This window comes from Anguilla anguilla, chromosome 3 (genome assembly GCF_013347855.1).
Source record: "Anguilla anguilla isolate fAngAng1 chromosome 3, fAngAng1.pri, whole genome shotgun sequence".
NCBI classification, from domain to species: Eukaryota; Metazoa; Chordata; class Actinopteri; order Anguilliformes; family Anguillidae; genus Anguilla; species Anguilla anguilla.
The window spans coordinates 3,276,615-3,298,395 of NC_049203.1; the positions used below are offsets into that span (position 1 = coordinate 3,276,615).

Consider the following 21,781-nt stretch of genomic DNA (forward strand, 5'->3'; position numbering starts at 1 on the left):
GGGGAGGGGGTTTCATCAAGAAAGCCTTGTTTGGAAACAGGAGGGGGAAAATCAATAGCCAATTTCTTCAGATGAGATTGAAAAAAAAAAAAAAAAACTTGCTTTCACACTGTGGGAAAGAGAACTGAAAATGCTCAGTGCATTAAAAATGGAATAAGACTAAAACTCCAAATTACATTTGTATGATTTTGGTTTGCAGTTCAGTAAAGGCCTTTACCATTTTCTCCAGAGAGAAACAGACATGTAAACAGAAGTCAACAAAACCATATCCAAATCCAAGGAGAGAATGGCCACAGCAATGCTAGCTGTGTGTTTAAATAGCTTAGCAGCATGGTTAACCCAACTCCAACCCTTAACCTTCGACCCTCAGATATTCAGTGATGATGTCATATTCCACAGTAATGCCATCAGTGGGAATGACATATTCAGCAGGAATGTCATATTCAGTGGGAATGCCATATTCAGCGGGAATTCCGTTTTCAGTGGGATTGCTATATTCAGCAGGAATGCCATGTCCAGTGGGAATGCTATATTCAGTGGGAATGCCATATTCAGCGGGAATTCCATATTCAGCGGGAATTCCGTTTTCAGTGGGAATGCCATATTCAGCAGGAATGCCATATTCAGTGGGAATTCCGTTTTCAGTGGGAATGCTATATTCAGCGGGAATGCCATATTCAGCATGGATGCCGTATTCAGTGGGAATGTCTGGGGGCTGTGCTGAGGTGTGGCTGCCCGTTTGGTTCCGGGAATCACGGGCTGTACGGCTGCACGGTGTCAGTTGTTTTCTGGGCACGGGCGACGGCCAACGTCTCGGATCATATTTTTATTGGGGGGGACGCAGAGGTGGGCGGGGGGGGGGGGGGGGGGAATTCAGGCCTTCGGCCTCCTCCGAGCCACTGCTCTGGGTGCTAAAATAGACCAGTGATGTAAGCGAAGCGGGAGAGGTCCACACGCTCACACGAGCCGTCCCAGCCTCGTCCGCCTCACTCCCGGAGACGAGGGTGCGAGACCAGAGATCATCGCCGACCGGACCGCGGAGCGCGGGAGACGCTGAAACACCGTACCGCCAGCATCCTCACCTGTCGCCCAGGTAACCCGGCAGCGCTCGCCCTCCCCCCCCCCCACACGCACCTGTTCCTGGCGTCCAGATGATAAGAGCATTACTCTCAGGATGGAGGAGTGAGGTGGGGTGGGGGGTGGGGGGGTGACGATGGATGGAATTAGCCGTCTTAAAACTGTAAGAGTGTTTACTGGGCCTGTAGGTTGCCTGCCTCTTCTGCCCTATGTATCGCAGAATAAAGTATGAGATATTTAACTTCTGCAAATTACATGTATTTGAAAGGGGTGATGGCAGATATATTGCAATATCCAGTTCATGTTTACCTTGGACGTGAACATTAAATCTCAAAATGTTGATACATTTGGATTTCATACAGGACTTGTCATGTTGATTCCCATCATGGCATTTTTGTCTGTTTTTGGTATTTACCATTTAGATTCTTTTTTGTTTGTTTGTTTGTTTATTTTCGTATTTCCTTTTGCTTGTTTTCCGCTCAGTGTGGTGTTTGTGTGACTATTTACGAACAGAGATAAATATCAGGATCTGTTATTTAAAGAGGCTGTGCTGCTTGGGTTATGGGGTCAAAATACCACATAAAGAGGATGCATTGCTTAGGTTGCGGGGTTAAAATACCCATTATGTCAGGCACACGCTAAACGCGCCATCGGAATGATGGCATGGGTGAGCGAGAGAACGGCGAACAGGCTGTCAACCACTTCCCCTCATAAAACCAGACAGCGTAGCAGGGACGGAAACCTGTTGTTGAGGACACGGGGGTTAAATGTATTACCCTATATCATATCCAGCACAGAGTGCATCAACGTGCATAAAGTTTCATTTACGTTCGTTCTCTTGTATTTTAAAGAAGAATATTACAAATAATAATCTTAATGTAGAACATGCTACCGAATGCCATTGAGTACCGTTAGCTGATTGTGTGCTGAGTATTCTAAAGTAAGCCAAAAATACACAGAAACGGTTTGAACCCCACAAAGAGTTTGTCCAGCGCAAGGCAGTTTTTTTTGTCTGCGTAAATTCCACTTGGGCAAGAGAGGAGAGGTTTGGACCTTGCACGCGAGTATCTGGAGCGGCTGCGGGCGCGTGCACAAATATGATGGATTACTGGCGATTCACACACTGAGCGACGCAGGGAAAACGAATAGCCTACATCATCGTCTTAACGATGCTGAATACAACGGATAAGACGGAAAATAACTATATATTAACCTTTCAAGTAAATTATATTGCCAAAGAACTGTCTGCTGCTTAGCAATATCAATTATGTAAATATGCATTTACTGTCCTGTTTTCAGACGCGTTGGATTTCTACAGCGAAAACTAGGCTGCAAAGATGCAAGCGCCGTACGGTGACCTGACCAGGCAGAGGAAACAACAGGCCATGGCTTTGAGCAACGAAGCCAGAGGAGGTTATTTATTTATTTATTTATTTATTTATTTATTTATTTATTTAATTACTTAACCTTTTTACGCTTTCCCTTCCTTTAATTACTTTTCATCTTTAACTCCAGAGAGAGATTTTTACGGACAACAAAATAAGATAGTTAGGCCTACCAGTTCACACATAGCTGCAAGATCAGGTATAACTATAAACCTTTCGTAAATGTGTCTCACGCACAGTAAAATATCCAGTGTTAAATCAACTCTTACAGAGTACATATGGTCCTGATATGGTCCAGAGTATGACCATCTGTTACTGGACATCTTACTGTGTGCGATTGTGTGGCGTAATAGAGATTCATAGCGGGTCCATCATTCCGGTCGTCGTTCCGCCTGTTTTTTTTGTTTTCATATTTTCCGATGATCGCAGCCGACTTCCTCTGACTCAGATGCGCTTTGGGGACGGCGGAGGCCCGAGCTCAGCAAAATGTGAGCCCTCGGGAATTTTTAACGACTACGTCAAGGAGGCGATTGCAGTTACTATAACCAGCTTAGCTGCAAGTAGGCTACACGCAACTGTCTCCGACCAGGGGCGGATAGGCGTTTCTAAGGGCGCAGTTTATAACTCGTTTCCCACGCAACGCCGGCTAATAACAAACTTAAAACCCTCGGACACATCCTTGGAGCTATTTCAGAGTCGCAGTGCTTTAATACCAGATTTCAGCCGCTGCGTATTCGCTGGCACGCTGTTTTGCTATTTGCAATATGGCAACATGACCTCGACTCACGCTGAGAATATCCATACCCGCGTGGCCGAAGGAGTAACCCCCCAGTGTGAGGAATTGAACACCTGTAGTCAATTTTCGACCCTGACGCCAGCTTACAAGTCCGGGAACAATGATAACGTCGCTGCCTGCAAAGAGCACGCGAATGTCAATAAATCGGATTTAGTGAATATGTGTCCGTTTGAATGTTTGCCTTTCTCAGAGTGGACTATAAGACCGGCGCGCCCAGCTCTGTATTTATTCGCTGCCGTGATTCCTTCTGCAAATAGTCACGATTTTCAAAAAAAAATGCACATTACCCTTTGGGACAGTTTTAGTTAGGAATTTCCCAACGCCATTATAGGAATCCATACTTATCAGTGCGGGATACCCATTGCATTTTTATTAAGTTATTCAATTTAAATGAAATTAAATGTAAGTCTAAATGACTAATTTCCGGTGTATATCGGTGTGTGCGTCTTCACAAACGTACGTGTGTTGCCGTGTGCTGTCTCTCCATCTGCGCACACACGTCTGTTTGTGTTCAGGCCATCTCAACCTCGGGAAGAAGATCAGTGTTCCCAGGGACATTATGATGGAGGAGCTGCATCTGCCAGCGACCCGAGGATCTCGCATGTTTCAGGAGCGACTGAAGAGGGTGGAGATGTTCACCTTGGAGAACGCAGCGAACCCGCCCAACCGTGTAAGAGGCATCACCGGCGCAGCGTCTGATTGGTTGGTGGATTAATTTATTAAGTAATCAGGCGTCAAAGAAACTACGTCAGCGTTTGTTGTCTGTGAGACACTCGGGCGCTTGTTCTGAATGCTTTCTCCAATCTCAGTGCGCAACCATCTTGCTTGCTTAAAAACCGGATTTATAGCGGGTTGTCTTTGACGAGGCCGTATAATACCATTTGCCCTGTGTCGTTTATGCCCTACATTTATTCTTTGAATCCCACAGCGCAAGGAGAATACGATGTATAAAATGAAAATTTTCCAAAAATGAGGGGACTTTTAATACCTGTTCTGTTGCAGTGTCCAGTCGTGAACCACATCCAGATGTCCCAAAACGCACAGGGGGGCAAAGAGAATGTTCGCACGGAGATGATAATCCAGCCCAGGAAAATGTTGGTGACCACTCTGGACAAGACAGTGGCCAAGAAGGGCAGCCCAAATGTCATTGCCCCCGGTAAGCCTGACATCAGCGTTTCCGCTGGCTCAGTCGCTGTGTATGACCCTCAGAAGGTCTGTACAGGATGACCTGGCAACACTGGCCGAACAGAACTATCCCCCCCCCCCCCCCCCCAGGTTATTCCGGACCCCTGAAGGAGATGCCCACGGAGAAGTTCAACGTGACGGCGTACCCCAGGGGCTACTGTTCCCCGTGGAGTGAGGCGCTAGGCCAGCGTGGGGATCTGCAGATAACTCTCAACCTCCCTTTGCCTGAGACTCCTCCCCAGAAACAGTACATTACCCACTACAGGTGCTTCAACAGGTGAGTCCCTCAACACACACCCCTGACCCCTGACCCCCGCCTCAATCCCCCCCCCCCCCAAACCTCCTGCTTCCTTTCTGAAGACGCACATCGAGTAGATTATTCCATGGGGGAGGTCAAACAGACATGGGTCACTCAGAACCCACTGAGCTGGCAAGGACAGAAGCCCTTCGAAGCACTGGAACGAGACCTCGAAAGTTCAGCCTCGAGGTTTAAGCAACAGGTGACAGGCAACAGGCCTTGGGGCACAAGTCGGGACCTCGAATCCGTTTGCAGAAGCGGAGAGATTGTCCAAAAAGATCAAAAGAAACGGAGATCTGCGAGAGGAAAACAGATTTGATATACATCACGTTGTTAACCTGGAGACGGGCACCCCAAGTTCCTTTTGGCGGGGGGCTCGTGTTTCCACCGCGCCGTCCTAGCGGAAACCCGAAACCTGATAATGGGGCCTGCCTCTGTGGCCTTGGGCTTCGCTGGCTTTCCATCGCCACTCTGGCCGCTGGCCTGCTGGCCCCGGCGCTGCTGGCCCCGGCGCTGCTCCACCCAGTTTCGCCTTGCCTTTTGGCCCTGTCCGAAACTGCCAACTTCCCTACTGTTGAGTTTATAACTGTAAGTTCAGTACACCGGATGAGAAGGTTGTTAAATTGGGTGAAATTTTCTCTGAATGTTGTGTACTTGCAGTCCCTGGATGTCTGGGGGTTTGCTGAGTGTATTCGGGAGCGCACGTTTCAGGAATTAAGCCATACTTTCTAGAAGGAGATCCTACAGATCTGAGAGGAAGAGGGGGGACCTTTTTCCTACAAGGGCAGAAAGTCTTACAACACTTACACAGTACTGCTGGAAAATAGTTCAGAGGATATTTTTTGCATACTGCCAATCACTTAATAAGAAATATGCACTAAACAGTTAGGCAGTACATATTTTGAAGACAGAGTAGTTGGGAGACTGCTTTGGACACAGCCTTTGTTATGTTGAGTTGAGCAAGAGCTATCCGTGGCTTGGTGACAGGGGACTGGCTTGATGACAAGGGGCGGGGCCAGTGGATTGTGCTGATAGTAACAGAACGTTTTGCTAATTTTGGTTGATATTCTGCATGGGCCAGCTGTTCAAAGATTTACATGTCAAAATAACCATGTATTGTGTGTTTTTTTTTTTTTTTAATCAAACATTGCTCTTTTGCAGTAATTGCCTGCAATAGCTGTCTGATAGATGGCATGTGGGTGTGGTGTGTGTGTACATTGAACAATGAAAGCAGAAGTTGCCCCATGCTCATATACTGTAGACTGTCTCTCCATAATGACTAATATGAAAAATACTTAACTTGCTTCTTTTTTTTTCGAAGTTTATCTAAGCTGGCAAAATGTTGTTCAACGTTCTCTCCCTGCTGACAGCGCACAAGCCGAAGGTATTATCGAATAGATTATTTTAGACCTGTCAACGGTCTGCGGATTTATGTTATATTAGAATCAAGCAACGTCACTATAACGCGGTCTCCGTGCTAGCGCTAGAAAACCGAGAAAAGCTTAACAGCCAGCCCCCGGAAAAGAGCGCCTTTGGTGGAAACGCGGTGTTAAATGTCTCGCGTCTATTTAAGCCGCTGGCAGGAAACGTGACACGCTCTGGCCTCCGCGTGCCTTTCAGCTCCTCAGAATCGATTGCGCAGACGCGCGATCGCGTTTCCCAAGCAAAGGAGAACATATCGTCAGTGATTACATCTGTGATGTTTTTGCCATTGACGTTTTTTTTTTTTTTCCATTTTTAACTTTTATAACTCCCTTGGTGTACCCTCTGGAAATAGTCGTGAGAATTTATTAGACTTCTGACGCACTGTACACTGGAACAACGCATGTATTGACACACGCTGGTCTCTACAACTGCATCATTTAATCCACATATAATTTCCATTATATGGGCCAGAATGGCAGATAGGTTGACCACAACTAATTAAGTATTAATAAGAACATCACACAAACTTGGGTATTACTTGTACATCCTACAATAGGGATGAAAAAAAAAAGTGTGTTAATAACACAGTCGCACGCTGGGATAGGCTCCAGCACCCCCACGACCCTGCCCAGGATTAGCAGGTATTGATAATGGATGGACCATGCCCAGTGTAGCGGGTATAGATAATGGATGGACCCTGTCCAGTTTAAGCGGGTGTAGATAATGGATGGATGGATGTATAACCCAGTCTCCTCCTTCCCCAGAGCCCCGATACCTTTTACCCGAGTGGCAGAAGCTCCGCGGTTGGTCCCCACGCCCCGGATCGAGCCCGTGGAGGTCCAGAGCGAGCCCGTCCAGGCCCCGCAGCACGCGGGCATGCGCCCAAACTTCAACCGCGCCCCCCGCGGCTGGGGCATGAACTACAACCCAGAGTCCAACGAGCTGTGAGGAGCCCCATCGCTCCCCGCCCCCCTCCCGCAAAAACACTGAGCGGCTGAACTTGCTCCATCCCACCAAGTACGACCCACCATCACCTCTCACCAGAACCTGGATGACCACCACCCCAAGCGACTATCTGCCCAGCCCTGTTCCTGGAGATCTGCCGTCCTGTTGGTTTTCACTCCGACTATAGCAACGCACACCTCATTTAATAGCTAGAGATCTCATTGAGCTGCTAATTAGTAGAGTCAGGTGTGCCAAATTAGGGTTGAAGCAAAACCTACAGGATGGTAGATTTCCAGGAAGAGGGTCGGGAAGTCCTGACCTACAGCCACAGTCACACCCACGATACGTTCACCAGAGACAGCCGTACTCCAACAGTCCTTAAACCAGCCCAAGCGAATGAGGGGATGTTTTATAGTGTCTGAAGATTGCTTTTATTAATACCCTGAATGTTTGTAAATTATCTTTGAATGTTAACAGCATCTGCAACTGTTCTCTTCTCAGCCTTGAACAAGTCCATGTCATATTGAATCAGTAACCGTCATCATATCCAACAACCACAGCAATACCAACATACCACTGCTATATTACAGATTACAAATAAATGTCTTTTATTGAGCAGCATTCATCATGAATTATAATATTATTATTGCTATTAAACATGTAAAAATAAGAATAGCCTTGTGAATGTAAGTGAACCGTCCAGCTCATTTTGATGAAAAAATAAATTCTCAATGACAAAAATAAAACATTGACTGAAAAGGTGGATTATTTTTAATGTTCAAAGTGGACATACATGTGACACATACTTTACAAAAAAGAAATGCATTTTATTGCCAATATGAGAGCTTATCAAAAACGAAAAATAAAAATCTCAACAATGACAATGGATGGTAAAGGGAAGTAACGGTTTAAAAATGGTTTCCTTTGCAGCAGTTTTAACCGCAATCCTGACCAGGAAACCTGGTAGTGAGACGAAGACTAAGGTGTAAGAACGTAAATATGTGAGGAAAATGTTCTCAACGGAACACTCCGACGCTGATGTAACAGTCACTACTGATAAATGAGAGCAATGGAGTTCTAGAACACACTGACACAGAATTTTGAAAGAATAAAACATTCAAAAAAAAAAAAAAAACAAGACTCTTCAAAGAGTTAAGGACCTCTAAAGGGCCCAGGCACATCCAAACTACAATGGCCTTCGCTCAGAACTTTGAGCAAGTCTTCTATCACCACATCACCTCTTTAACTTCAGCAGCAGGAGAGCTCACAATTCCATGCGCGGAATGAGCAGAGTGCAAAAAAACAGGCGCCACCCAGAGGCCGCAAGGGGTTCTGCAAGCTCCTCATCCGGTGGTTAAAAAAAAAAACCAAGATAATGTAACCATGAAGGAGCTCCTCAACTCAGTCAGTCACAGCCTTTCCGAAAGTGGTTTCAGCGGATTCTAAGTAGAAGATATTCATTTTTATTCGATGTTAACGGCAGAGCAGCGTAGTGGTTAGCTTGAACAGAGCCAGAGGTTTCCGGAAGGCAGGAGTAACCTACGCGGGATCGCAGGCTGCAGCGCTAGCAGCAGCAGGCTTCTCGCCTGGAACGTTTATTAAAAACAAATACCTGACCCTTCTATAGAGAAGGGCTTTTTTTAATTTCCTACACTGTCCCCAGTCTCTGTTCTTGGGTTATGCACTGGAGGGACGGGGGTGACACCCGCCAAAATGTTCATACCACCACCACAGAGGGGGCTCTTCCTGGTTCAAGCAGAAAAGCTTTTTCAGCCTTTTTTTATTCTTTAATTCTTTTTTTCTTTTCTTCTTTAAATTAGCTTTGAGGGACAGCTTGTTTCAGTTTGAGGATTAACGGTTTATGGGAAATTTCCCATTCGAACCGTTCCTGTCCCCATACTTCAGGTAAAGGGTTAAAAAGCAGCGATTGTGCACTGAACCTGAAAGCCCAGTCGCCTCCAGAGACCATTAAGTTGTTGGCTGCGTCGAGGAAACTGTGAGACTAGGAGCCGCCATGGCGGCTGGCGTGGGCGCCCATGCGCTGAGGATCCTGGGAAGGGTAGTGGATGTGGCCGGGAGGTCTCATGGACAGGGGAGGGGGAGGGGGAGGACCCATCGAACCCATGGAATGGAACATTGGCGGCCCAAAACCTGCCCAAAAAAAACAAAAGCAAAACAAATAAAAACCTTGATCGCCACCGAATTGGAGACAGCAGACAGGTCACCATTTGAATGTTTGTCGGTGAACATGAAGCCAAACACGAAATTCCACTGACAAGCCAGCCTTATTCAAACGAAACTTTTGGCATGGTGTTGGATGTAGGGTACTGGAGGGGTATTATCCATATTTTGTGCAGGTTTTCATGGTGTTGAATGGAGAGTATCTGAGGGGTATTACCCCATCTTTTGCACAGGCTGGCATGGTGATGGGTGCAGGGTATCTGAGGGGCATTGCCCCATCGCTGGGGCAGTTTTGGGCAGAGCGTACCTGGGGGGGGAGGGTTGCTGATCCCCGGTGGGGGAGGGAGCGCCATGTTCATGACCGCCGGGGAGGTGCTGGGCCCCAGGTTGAAGTAGTTGGCGGGGGCCTCCTCCTCCGATGAGGGGGGCGGGGGGAGAGCTACAGGGGCAGCAGGAGGAGACGGGACAGACAGGTCACTGAAGAGCCCAGAGCAGCTCAAAGACCGGCCAATACAGGCACACAGGCATATGCGCGTGTGTGTACAGACAGACACACACACACACACACACACGTACAGACTGACCTACAGACACACACACACACACACACACACACACACATGCACACACACGCCCATGAATGTACGTACAGTCCGACAGACAGACTGACTGTCACACACACAAACACACATTACACCTACACACACACACACACACACAACTTAATGATTTCATGTTTGGATTTCCCAAAAGGATAATCCAAACATGGATATGTTAAAGAGTCGGTGAGGTAATGAAGATGCTAACACGATAAACACTTTTAAACACTTTTAAAAACAACAGCGCACCGCACAGACCCCAGGCCTGCATTTACAATCACCTGCTGGAAGGCCCGGTACTGGCTCCAGTTTCATCCCCGTCTCACTCACTCCGTCCCTGTCCCGCTCCTTCCCCCTGGCTGCCTGGGACCTGGGACAGACGGACGGACGGACGGACGGACAGACAGACAGACAGGTGCACACGCTGCAGTTTCAACACATTTTCTGCAACTAACAAAAGCTGCAACACATACTGCTCTCCTTTCCTCCTGCCCCAGTGCGGAAGAACCCAAATTAACTAACAAAGCAGATGCAAAACATTCTGCACCTGGAATTTCCATCCCGGCAATGGAATTTGGATAGCGGTAGCCGAAGCTACAGAGTGCGGAAAACTAATGTCAAGAGTATTATTTGCTTTATCTACGGCGACGCAAACAACCAGGCCGCCACAGCACTCCCAGAACACGTTCAGGTGAGCACGCCAGGTGTGTGCCGGGTGTGTGCGGCAGGTGAGCGCCAGGTGTGCGGCAGGTGAGCGCCAGGTGTGTGCGGCAGGTGAGCACCAGGTGTGTGCCAGGTGAGCGTCAGGCGTGTGCGGCAGGTGTGCGCCAGGTGTGCCCAGGTGAGTGCTGGGCGTGTGGCAGGTGTGCCCAGGTGTGCGGCAGGTGTGTGCCGGGCGTGTCCGCGGCCCCGCCCTCACCTGCCCCACTTGACGGTGAGCCTGCGGCCGTTGATGATGAGCTTGTTGAAGGACTTCTCGGCGGCGAGCTCGGCGGCCTGGCGCGAGGCAAACTGCACGAAGGCGCACTGCTGCCGCTGCACCACCGTGGAGGTGCGGATCTCCCCAAACTGGTAGAAGTGGTTCCTGCAGGAGTGAGCGTGACGGGAGGGAGGACAGACATGGCTTATTCCAGCACCGGCACTCACTGAACAGGTAACATGCATCAGTGTGCAGACAATGTTCATCTATGTGCAGGTATTGTTAATCTACATGCAGGTAGTGTTCACCTGTATGCAGATAATATTAATCTACATGCAGGTAATGTTCACCTGTACACAGGTAATGTTCACCTGTATGCATTTACCAGAAGTACAATCTTCAGGGTATAATTACAACTTTTTTAAAACTATATTAAAATTTACAACTTGCATTCACAGAAGGAGAAGAACACAGGACATAATTTGCCCTCAACTGCCACCACCCCCCCAAACAAAAACGAACAAACCAGCCAATCACGTTCATAGCTCCGCTGGCAGTGGGCGGGGCTCTCACCTGAGGTCGGTGTCGGTGATGCTGTCCCCCAGCCCGCCCACGTACAGCGTGGTGATGGACCGGTCCTCGGGGGGGTCCAGGCGGGGCATGGTGGAGGCCCGCTTCAGCAGCTTGTCGGCCACCGGGTCGTTGATGCCGTAGTACCGGTCCTTGATGTTCTGGTCGGCCAGCGGGTCGTCGGGGTCCGTCGGCTTCTCGTGCCTGAGCGGTTCGCAGACGGGGTTGCCAGATCACGAAGGGAATCAGCTCTGTGCAGCCGTAGTAACTACAAACAGCTGGTACGTGCCACTTGCTTGTAGAAATACCAACTGTAAAATTTACCCAGAGTGAAATTTACCCGTGCTTCTAAAACCAACCGATTAGTCAAAATTCGCAGAGCAGTACAGTCAGGAAAAGGGAACTGCTATCTAAGTTTGGCAGTCAAATGTAAGGGGAAATCTGCCAACAAAGCAAGGAGGCAATGCAGGAAGATTTCTTGAACAACAGCACCACCTAGGCACAGGTCAGGAGTACTGCAAAGGGAAAGTGTAAGAGGCCTAGTGGACCGCACTAGCGATGCTGCTCAGACTTGCAGAAAAACCCTGGAAGGTGAACTATGAGCCAATGATCTTCTCCACCCTCTGATTCAATAATACCAGAGCAGGTGAGGCAAAGCATGTACCAGGACTCAAACCCGTGTGCCCCAGGGTCCCTAGAGAGAGATAAAATGGCCTTCTGTACAGAAAGGGGCGGGGTTTTCAGTGGGGGGGGGCTGGCTCACCTGTAAGGACACTCCTCCCCTCTCTTGCACTCTCCCTTCACCCAGAAGGAGCAGATGTGGGGGCGGTTCCTCTTGTAGTAGGGCGTGGTCCGCGCCAGTTTCAGGAGCATGTCGCTGGAGCTGGGCGCCTTGCCCAGGAGCCCCACGGGACCCCGCGACCCGTCCGAATTCTGGAGCTGTCCCAAAACACCCAGAGCGCTCAGCGGGAGCCACGTTCATCCGTACCGCAATTACAGTCTCTCACCAGAGGGGGCAGCGAGGAGCACGCTTGAGTCTGACAAAATGTTCTCTGGATGAGGGACCCGTCTGGACCCCTCAGGGTATTTCAATCCTGGCTCGGGGGCCACACAGCTGTCGCCCTAGTGACCGTTACCGTGTAAACTCGCCAAGGTGGTTTCATAAGGGGGGGGGTTAGGTTTGGGAAAAATGCTTAGGTGACATTTGTGCCAAGTTGGTGTAAAAATAAATAACAAGTACTCGCTGACACGGAAATGTAGTTCCTGACTACAGGAGGCTGGGAAAAGTGCCAACATGTCAGCAGACCTCTATCATTACCCCAGGGGCTGCCGAAGTACCATACACAACACCCAGCTGGCAAAGTGGCACAGCAATAATGGTGTTGCAGGTTCAAATCCCGAGTGCCGCCACTTCAGTGAAAATCTGGCTGTTCAAACGGATTCTATAAATATATATTCTGTAATCACAGATACGGAAGACAGCCAGCATTAGGTCCGTCGTGTGGGCAGAAGGCTCGTCCAATCCAAGCAACCCTTACCTCTCTCTCCATGTTCTGGGTGTAGTATTCCTTGTTAACGTCAGACTTCGGCATATCGTCTTTGATTGACAGGCCCGTGTCACGGACCTGGATCGGCAAGCCTGTTGATCAAAGGAGAACCGATTTAAACATCACCGTGGATGCAGAAAAGGGGGTGGCACACATTGGGAATTCAGAAATTAACTATTTTTTATCATCAATAATGAAATGAACAGTGTAACAGTAACACTGTTAGCTGCTGAAAGGTATAAGAACAGATACTAACACTTCAGACTGTAACACTTCTAACACGAAATCTGACACTTTTTATTACTATTAATAATAGCAATATAAATTTCTGTGTGCAATGGTGAAAAATGTATCTACTGCTTGCAGCAAACCTGCCACAGTTGATTCTGACTGCTGGTCAGAGTGACTGCAGCCACGAGCAGAACCCACAAAAGCATCCGACATGGATTAGGATCCATACACCGACTGAAAATGCACTCGCTGTTATTTTCAATCTTTCATTCTTTTCATTCATTAGTTCAGCAGCTGGGTCAGAGCGGCTCATCGAAAAATATCGACGGGGGGGCGGGGGGGGGCGGTGGCGTTTTTGAAGCACCACCACAACGACCTCTCGCCATTCATCGCCTGGTTACAGCAGACGGCCGTCGATACGCTCCGATAAGTGTCTTGACCCGGCTGCTGAACTAACGTCGAAAAAAATGAAACATTCATCGCCTGGCTTACTGACGGCAGCCCGCCATCAATACGTTCACATAAACGGCTTGTGAACTACTGGCAAAGAGAACGAAAGTGTGAAAATAAAACAGCCTCTCGACGTTCAGCACTCGGTCACGGCAGCCAATCGCCCTCAGCGCTGCACTGGTGGAATGTTCCGGATCTCCTACCGTACTCCAGGTCCAGCAGGCAGGTCTGGCACACGTTCTTCATCTTGCTGCAGGTCTGGCACACCTCCGTCTTCTTGAAGCGCATCCGCACCCCCGGGCACCAGCGGAAGACCGTGAAGGGGCGGGCACAGATCTGCCGGGGAAGGGCATTGGTGTTAGTGGTTCCCAACCTCGTTCCTGGAGATCGAGCTTCACACCTCACACAAACCTATTACCAGGCCTTTGCGAGGACAGACAGGAAAGGCAAACCCTGGGGAAGGCATTTAAGGGGACACACCTCACACAAACCTATTACCAGGCCCTTACAAGGACAGACAGAAAAGGCAAAGCCTGGGGAAGGCATTTAAGGGGACACACCTCACACAAACCTATTACCAGGCCCTTACGAGGACAGACAGAAAAGGCAAACCCTGGGGAAGGCATTTAAGGGGACACACCTCACACAGGTTCCTCTAAACCAAAACACTGTCCCTGGGCTGCATGTCCTCAGAAACCATCCCCGGGTGCTTTCATAACACCAGTGCTTTCATGTGAATAAAACACACCTACAGAGAAATAAGACTTTCTTCTGAGACTGTCGGACTCTGCCTCAGGACAGCTTTTCTCCGTGAAACTCTTTAACACAAAGGCTCTCCTCCATGTTCCTTATCTTCTCGAGCAAACGGTTTTTAAGGTTGATATCAAACACTGCTACATTAGGTTATCTGATGTGGATTATTAACAAAAAGGGCAAATGTTACTAGATTACTAGACCGTGAAATACTTCAGACGGGTCCTTTAAGGTAAAATTGAAAGTGCCGCTGGTCTGTTTCACGGGGCTGTGTTTCATCTGTTTCCATACAGTAAATGAATATTTTATGAGCCTTTAAAAAAAAAAAAGCAGAGGGCAGTTTATGAATTATTCTGAAAGATTTGAGTTCTTTCCCCGCTTGTTATCTGAACCTGCAGAGAACGCTTGCATGCAACTCCTTAGGAGCCATCTGGAAGGAACAAACACGGATGAACTCAACACACCTTCATTTCCTGTTAGTCCCTGAGGGGGGGGGTGGGAGGGGGGGGAGGCAAAATGACTGCAAATATCTTAAGTACCAGGGCTCTACAGTGCTCCTGTTTTAAGAGCATTTACTCATGAAAATTGATGCGTGCCAACTGGAAAAATAATTCAGGAGCACATGTACAAATTGGGATGCATTAGTGCGCTCTAAATTTTTCAACTTTCAGCCGAAGCACGTGCGCTCCTTTGAAAAAAATGTTAGCGTAGAGCCCTATATGGCTAAAGAGCTAATGATTAAATAAAAAGTGAGAAGTGGTAGCCTGTTTTATCGAGACAGACAGGGTAAATTCAAATTAGTTCCCTGCAAAGTGAGCATGCGACCGCTGAGCAATAACCAATAAGAGGCACGTTAAGGCTACTCCAAAAATTAACGTCAGAGAGATGTGTACAGTGTTAAAATCAAGAACAGTGCGTTCCTACCTTACATTCCTTTCCATACTTCTCTTTTGTCTGAAAAACAGAAACAAACTTGGCTTCATATCAGGCAGTTAACAGAGGACAGGAGGTTACAGAAAAAAAAAAACACAGAATGAGAGAACAATTTCACAACCCGCCTTCAGTCTCACCAAATACACCAGCTGAAATTTGCAAGCACAGCAAATTATAACTCAAATATATTGTGCACAATTAAGGCAAGATTCCAGAAAAGTCAAACTAATGCGGGTAAGTTTGAGACAGCATCCATGGACAGTACATACCATCCGAATGTAAGGGTTCTCCCCCAGACATGTTTGACACAAGATGGGAAAATCCTGCAAGAAGAACAAAGATTCAGGACTTCAGTGACAACAATGTGCAAGTGTCTATGCCATTCAAATGCCTTTTCAGAACATGCCATTTCTGCGCTGGTATTTCTCTGTGGACAGGTCACTATGAAGACGCTTAAATCATATCACCACATTTAAAACAGTGACACGAGCGCAGGAGCGTGTGCTCAAATCCCCGAATCGTGACTTTTGGTCTTCAGAGCCCCCCCCCCCTGCTCGCTGTTTCCCCACCTGCTCAAGGTGTCGGGAACGCGCGGTTTGAATTCACCCCCCGTCCAGGTTATTCGATACCCATCGCGTCCTCCGCCAGCGGGCCAGCACGCATGGGACCGCACCCCAAAACTGCAACTGCGCCCAGGGAAAACTGCAAGCTCACGCTGGGTGATTTCATACGTGCAGACACACACACGCATGCATTACAGAGCACCATCTCGGCACATCTCCCTGAGTGTCAGGGGGCATGTGCCGAACAGACAGCCAATGGCCCTGCGTCTTTCCTACGCCGTGTGCTTCTGCCCCTGCGGCGTTTTCCCTGCTTGGTTTAAGAGTGAGCGGCACGTGTTTTAGGCACCAATAGCTTGTGTTTCGCGTCGAGTGTCCATGCGACACGTTCGCCGGTACATCAGACTTCCTCTCTGTGAACACGCGTCCTGAACAGCGATGCCCAGCGAAGCCCTGAACAGCGATGCCCAGCGATGCCCTGAACATCGATGCCCAGCGATGCCCTGAACATCGATGCCCAGCGATGCCCTGAACATCGATTCCCAGCGATGCCCTGAACATCGATTCCCAGCGATGCCCTGAACATCGATGCCCAGCGATGCCCTGAACATCGATGCCCAGAACAGCTATGCCCAGCGAAGCTCTGAACATCGATGCCAAGCGATGCCCTGAACATCGATGCCCAGCGATGCCCTGAACATCAATGCCCAGCGATGCCCTGAACATCAATGCCAAGCGATGCCCTGAACAGCGATGCCCAGAACATCGATGCCCTGAACATCGATGCCCTGAACATCGATGACAAGCGATGTCCTGAACATCGATTCCCAGCGATGCCCTGAACATCGATGCCCAGCGATGCCCTGAACATCGATGCTCAGCGATTAGGCCTCTTCTCCGGCTGTTAAAGCTATTACGGGCAGAAGTATGTAGGTCAGCCTGCTTCTCCTCGGGGGAGTGGAACAGACAGGGAACCCCCCCCACCCCAAAGAGGAGAGAACCTCCTTGGTCAGCAGGAAACACAATTCTACCGCCTCCTGCCTTAGAAAGCCTTTCTGCTGGCACTGGGGGAAACTGGCACAGGCTGGTTAACTGGGACACACGAGGGGTTCGTGTTCTAACGCTGCATCTATTTTTAAATGTCGCAAACACGGAAAACTGATTAGCAACAAAAACAAAAAAAAAAACAGAAATGATTCCACCATTATAAAAAAGGTCTTGAGGGTGAGTTGTTCATACAGCTCCAAGTATCGGGTTTTATTGGCACACGCGGTTCTGGGGGGAACAATCTGACTCATCATAGGGACACCTGCCACACTCTGAAGCTATCAGGTTCGAGCACCTCAGCGCAAAACACAAAATGGAGCTGTCAAATTAAAAGGACCAAGGAGCAGCTGAACCAGCTCACGTCACCCCAGACGGACAGGAGAGCGGCAATGCAACAGAATGCAAGACCAAACGAGGTGCAGCACCGGGAGAACAGCTGTTTATTCGCGTAAAACAAAGCATGTTGTTTCCCCGTTGGACTTTCGCGTTTATTTTAACGCGGCACGCCTATTGTTAAATGTAGTTAGAGGATGAATTCTGCTAGGTACGCGTAACAAAAATATCAAGCCCTACACTCCAAGGTAAAGCCATCAACCTTTAGCGAGCAACAAATGTGCGTCAACAGTGCGGTATGAAAACACAATCGCCAAAAAGCCGGTCTTTGGCTGTATTGCACCAATCTGGTGAAACACACTGAACTCACTGCAACGCATTATCACCTTAAAATTTCCTCTTAATGCATAAATGCACAGTGACAATCTTTGGAGTGTAGCCTATATTCCTGGTACGACCACATATCTAGCGATAGGTAGAGAGAAATAAAGCACTGTCAGTTGCTGATCAGCCAACGTTATTGCTATATTTTGGGCTAGATATTAATACTGCTTTAGTGCAAACTTGCAAGCCAAGTTAGCTGATAAGGAACCTTATCGTTAGGTAGTACCATTTCTTTACTTGCCGATGTTCAGGCATTTCGACTGCTGACGTAACATTTACTCGATTGTCTACTGTGAGATAACTATCTAGTGTTAATGTCAGCAAGCTACACTCCAGCGAAAACAATTCAGTTTGTTACTTCAATGGCTTGTACCAACTAATGCCATCCAACGTGTCGTTTTTTAAATAAACGACCCAACCAGATAAACACTGAAAACGCATTAGTAAGCAATCTATAACGTTAGCAGGCAGTTAGTAAGCAAACAGCCTTGTGGCACGGTTTCAGCAGTGGTCTTCAAAAACATCCCCATTTCTGACATACAAGCGACACTTTACTGTAGCCGAAAGCGTTTACAAACATGTTAGCCCAGTAACTTAAACCATTTTCATTTTAAACGTACCGCGTCTTCCCAATTTTGTCTATTGTACGTATTCGCTCCTAACGAAGTCGCCATCTTCAGCCTCCCAGCATTCACCGCGGAATACAACACTCTACCTGCGTCTCGTGCGTCAGGGGGCACGCGGCTTCTCAGTCTTTTGATTGGATAAAGCAGAAAGTGGGCGGGGTTTATAGTTGCAATCCGTAAACTTTATCTTCCTGCATCAATTATGTAAAAATGAACTAATTCACAATTTAAAAATGGGGACCCATCTTCGTCTGGTCCGGTCAGGATGTTGGTTCCTTAGGACAAATGAACGCACTTGCAGTTGTAAGAAGTCGGCGAATTTATGACAGCGCATTATTTAGAAAACTAGAAAACTTTTGTATCACTCACCACCCAATTATAAGTTTATTTCACAAACTATTTGCATCAGGAGTCAACGTATCAGCATTCAGATATCTCTTCAATTAAACAAATTAATCACTTAACATTAGCCAATTCTAACGAATCACACAATGCGCAGTATGCCTCAAACCCAGGATTGGAAATCTGCAAGTTCTACCCTTGGACATCCCGAGGAACATTCCACTACCGCAAGGGGGCGGTAGAGCACCTGTTTAGATAAGTAAACCGCCGACAGCACGGGAGACTCTCATCTTGGGGAATATTGAATTGCATTAATTTGCTGTTAACTAAATCATATATTTTACATTAATTTTTTTTAAAACGTGCCTTGTGAAATGTTGTTAAATTCACAGTGAGTCATCGTGATCTGAAAAAATATGGCTTTTAGTTTGAAAGCAGTCAGATTATCTGTAAAAAAAAGAAAAATAATAATAATTTCTATCTTCTTAGCTTCAGTAGAATGTAATGCCATGCTCGTTAAGCTCTTTGAAAATTAAAATAGAGCGAGTGAGAGGGAGAGAGAGAGAGAGAGGGGGCGAGAGAGAGAGAGAGAGAGAGAGAGGGCGGAGGGGACGGGAAGGGAGGGGAGGGGAGGGGGAGGGGAGGTGGGGATAAAACTTGCTTTCAAACAAAGCTGTGAAGCCCTACCGAGCTGCTTCGCCGTGTAGCAGTAGGAAATCTGAATTTCATTGTGGAGTCTTTGAAGCGACAGATTAGTGGCCGTGGGGGACAGGGCCTTGTGTTTATCCACTGACTGGCTACATAATGGGCGCTAACAATGATAACTCTGTTTTTCCAGTGTCCATTCAGAAGAGCTGCAGGACTCAAGTTCCTCAGGGCCCCGGGGCTAGGGATGCCGGGAAGGCGGGGGGGGGTGCGGGCAGGGCAGTCGGATTAGGCGGGTATAGACGCAAAAATAAAAAAGGGGGTCGAGGTACGTACAAAGAGAGGCCCCCCCCCCGGATTATGTATGTGCCAAGTCTGAGGCTGGCGGGCGGTGCGGTTCTCCCTTTAAGGGGCTCTGCCGGGTTTACATGGTAAACGATTAGCGGCCTGAACTAGCCCCGTAGCCCTCCCCTCCCCGCTCGTCCCTCTGTCTCAGGACAGAAAAGCCAATTAGCAGGTGGAGGATGTTTTAAGATGGGGGATAAACACTAATGGAGGCGTAAGCGCCCCCCCCGGTGTTTATTTAAAGGTGTGGCAGCGCGGCACGTTCCAGAGACGCCCGAGGAGGGATTTAAAAACCGCGCCCGTGCCCGCACCCGTGCCCCCGCCCGCGCCAGCCTCTGGCGGGCACACTGTTTGCAGAAGCCGCGGAAGAGAGGGAAGAGGCCAAAAAAAGCGCCCCCCCCCCCCCACCCCCCCCAATGAGGAACAGGATGGAGATTGACAGCGAGAGCCAGGCTTTGGAACGCTGCCCAAAATTTCCCCGCTGCCTCAGGCCCTACCCGTGCTGTTTGAGAGTTGCCTGCCCTCGCTATCTCACAATAAGACCCAGCGAAAGACATACGTGTTGGTTTGGTGCACTCCTGCCATTGCCCTTGACCAAGGCGCTGGCCTCAGAGCTGGAGCTGGTCCCCGGGCGCTGCGCTGTGGCTGCCCACTGCTCCCGAGTAACAAAGATGGGTTAAATGCAGAGGACAAATTACCCCACGGGGGTTGCAGTAAAGTATATCTTATCTCTTATCTTAATAGCATTATCCCCACCACCAGTGCCCAGTGCCTCTCGGTGATGGATTGATTATGCCTGTTTTAGTTAGCGCTTCGAACAGGGAGGTGGGTTCCAGAGCCAGCTCTGCACCCACAGGGAGTTGGTCGCTGCCTCCCTTCCTACAGCTCAAACGCCAGCCCCTGAGCAGCGATGAAATAAAATCCATTTTTTATTGAAGGGCACGGAGTGGGAGGGGCCTCGGAATGCCCGCTGTGTTCCAAACCTTTGCACAGCTGATCGAAACCCGTTTGAAGTTATTTGTGGTCATTTCTTGGGCTGGACTCAGCCAGGGCAGACTCAAGTTTTGTATTGCATAATTCATAATGCTTGTGCCGTCCTTCGTGACCTTCAAATGGCAGAGGGTGATGTACTATGTTTCTTCAGTTGTTTTTTTTATTATTTTTTATTTTTCTCCATCTGAAGCACTGTGATTGAGAAAAATGGCAATACGATCCGGTAGGAGAGCAGGGCTGCAACTCTCACAAGAAAAATTATGGGAGACGTATGACAATTTTTCTTTTTTGTTTCAAACAAGGCGGACAGGCTGTGGAGCAGGGAGAATTTTTAATGATTCTTTAAAACAGCCATTCTTTTTACGTTATTTATTTTATTTATTTATTTTTTGGTGGAAGGAGGGAGGAAGCACAAAACAAGAGTCACATTATTATTATTATTATTATTATTAATATTTAGTTATTAATATTTGCCATTTGTAAAATTAATAAATATTCTATTTTGAAATTAAGCCTAAACATTAAAAAAAAACTTCTCTGTAAAGGGTTAAAGGGCACAGAAAGGATGGTAACCAAGGGAAGTACCTGTTGTTTGCTCGCCTGAATCTGGAGCCCAGTATTTATACAAATATCTCAGCCATAATTTTTGTGTGTGCGTTTAGTTCACATGCACCATTGTCCCCAGCACTCATTTGGGTTATTAAAAATAACTGCAGTGCTCTAACTGAGCAAACATACTAAATGACAAATGTCAAGCAAATATAGGGGAATTATGAAATAAACCATAGGGGCCCATTAAGTGCAGAAATAATTATCCTGCTTTTAGCTGTGCAATTATGTAATTCTTTCAAAGCTTATTCTTGCTTCCCATTTTAATATGGACAGACTAATCTATACAAATACTAAAAGCATTGCTGCTTTAAAATGAAAATGATTTATTTAACACTGTTATATCCCCCCCCCCCCACCCCAACAACAAGTCACAAGAGAGGTTAATTTGGCAGCACTCATTTGCAAATGTCAGCTCTTAAGAGCCTTAAACTGCTTGTGTAACAGTGCATTATGAATAATTAGTATTTCCAAAGTGTTCAATGCAGAGACATAACAGTGAACTAAGCCCCCCCCAAACCCCCCCCCAACCACCAGTGCATGATGGGAACCAGAGAATGAAGATATGACATCATCACGTTCCCATGGAGGCATGTTCCCGTG

At 47.8% G+C, this 21,781-nt stretch overlaps 2 protein-coding genes across 3 annotated transcripts; one reads left to right on the plus strand and one right to left on the minus strand.

Moving 5' to 3' along the window:
• The first annotated feature begins 888 nt into the window (after window positions 1-888).
• Window positions 889-7,343, plus strand: myoz3a (myozenin 3a). Of its 2 annotated transcripts, none has more exons than XM_035411606.1 (6): window positions 889-1,093; window positions 2,377-2,490; window positions 3,774-3,928; window positions 4,261-4,414; window positions 4,534-4,720; window positions 6,931-7,342. In XM_035411606.1, the coding sequence occupies exons 2-6, from the start codon at window positions 2,415-2,417 to the stop codon at window positions 7,112-7,114; spliced, it is 756 nt and encodes a 251-aa protein (XP_035267497.1). In that variant the 5' UTR covers window positions 889-1,093; window positions 2,377-2,414; the 3' UTR covers window positions 7,115-7,342. The 2 variants fall into 2 exon arrangements, with proteins under 2 accessions (XP_035267497.1, XP_035267498.1); XM_035411607.1 differs by lacking the exon at window positions 889-1,093 and adding an exon at window positions 2,224-2,297 and having other exon boundaries at window positions 6,931-7,343.
• A 358-nt stretch (window positions 7,344-7,701) lies between these two features.
• Window positions 7,702-18,337, minus strand: LOC118224268 (pre-mRNA-splicing factor RBM22-like). Its single transcript, XM_035411605.1, has 11 exons — window positions 18,239-18,337; window positions 15,564-15,617; window positions 15,286-15,315; window positions 13,812-13,944; window positions 12,919-13,019; window positions 12,144-12,319; window positions 11,384-11,584; window positions 10,811-10,975; window positions 10,173-10,261; window positions 9,600-9,731; window positions 7,702-9,262 (listed from the first exon to the last, which is right to left on the minus strand). Exons 1-11 carry the CDS (start codon window positions 18,290-18,292, stop codon window positions 9,114-9,116), a joined length of 1,284 nt encoding a protein of 427 aa, XP_035267496.1. The 5' UTR covers window positions 18,293-18,337; the 3' UTR covers window positions 7,702-9,113.
• Between the last annotated feature and the right edge of the window lie 3,444 nt (window positions 18,338-21,781).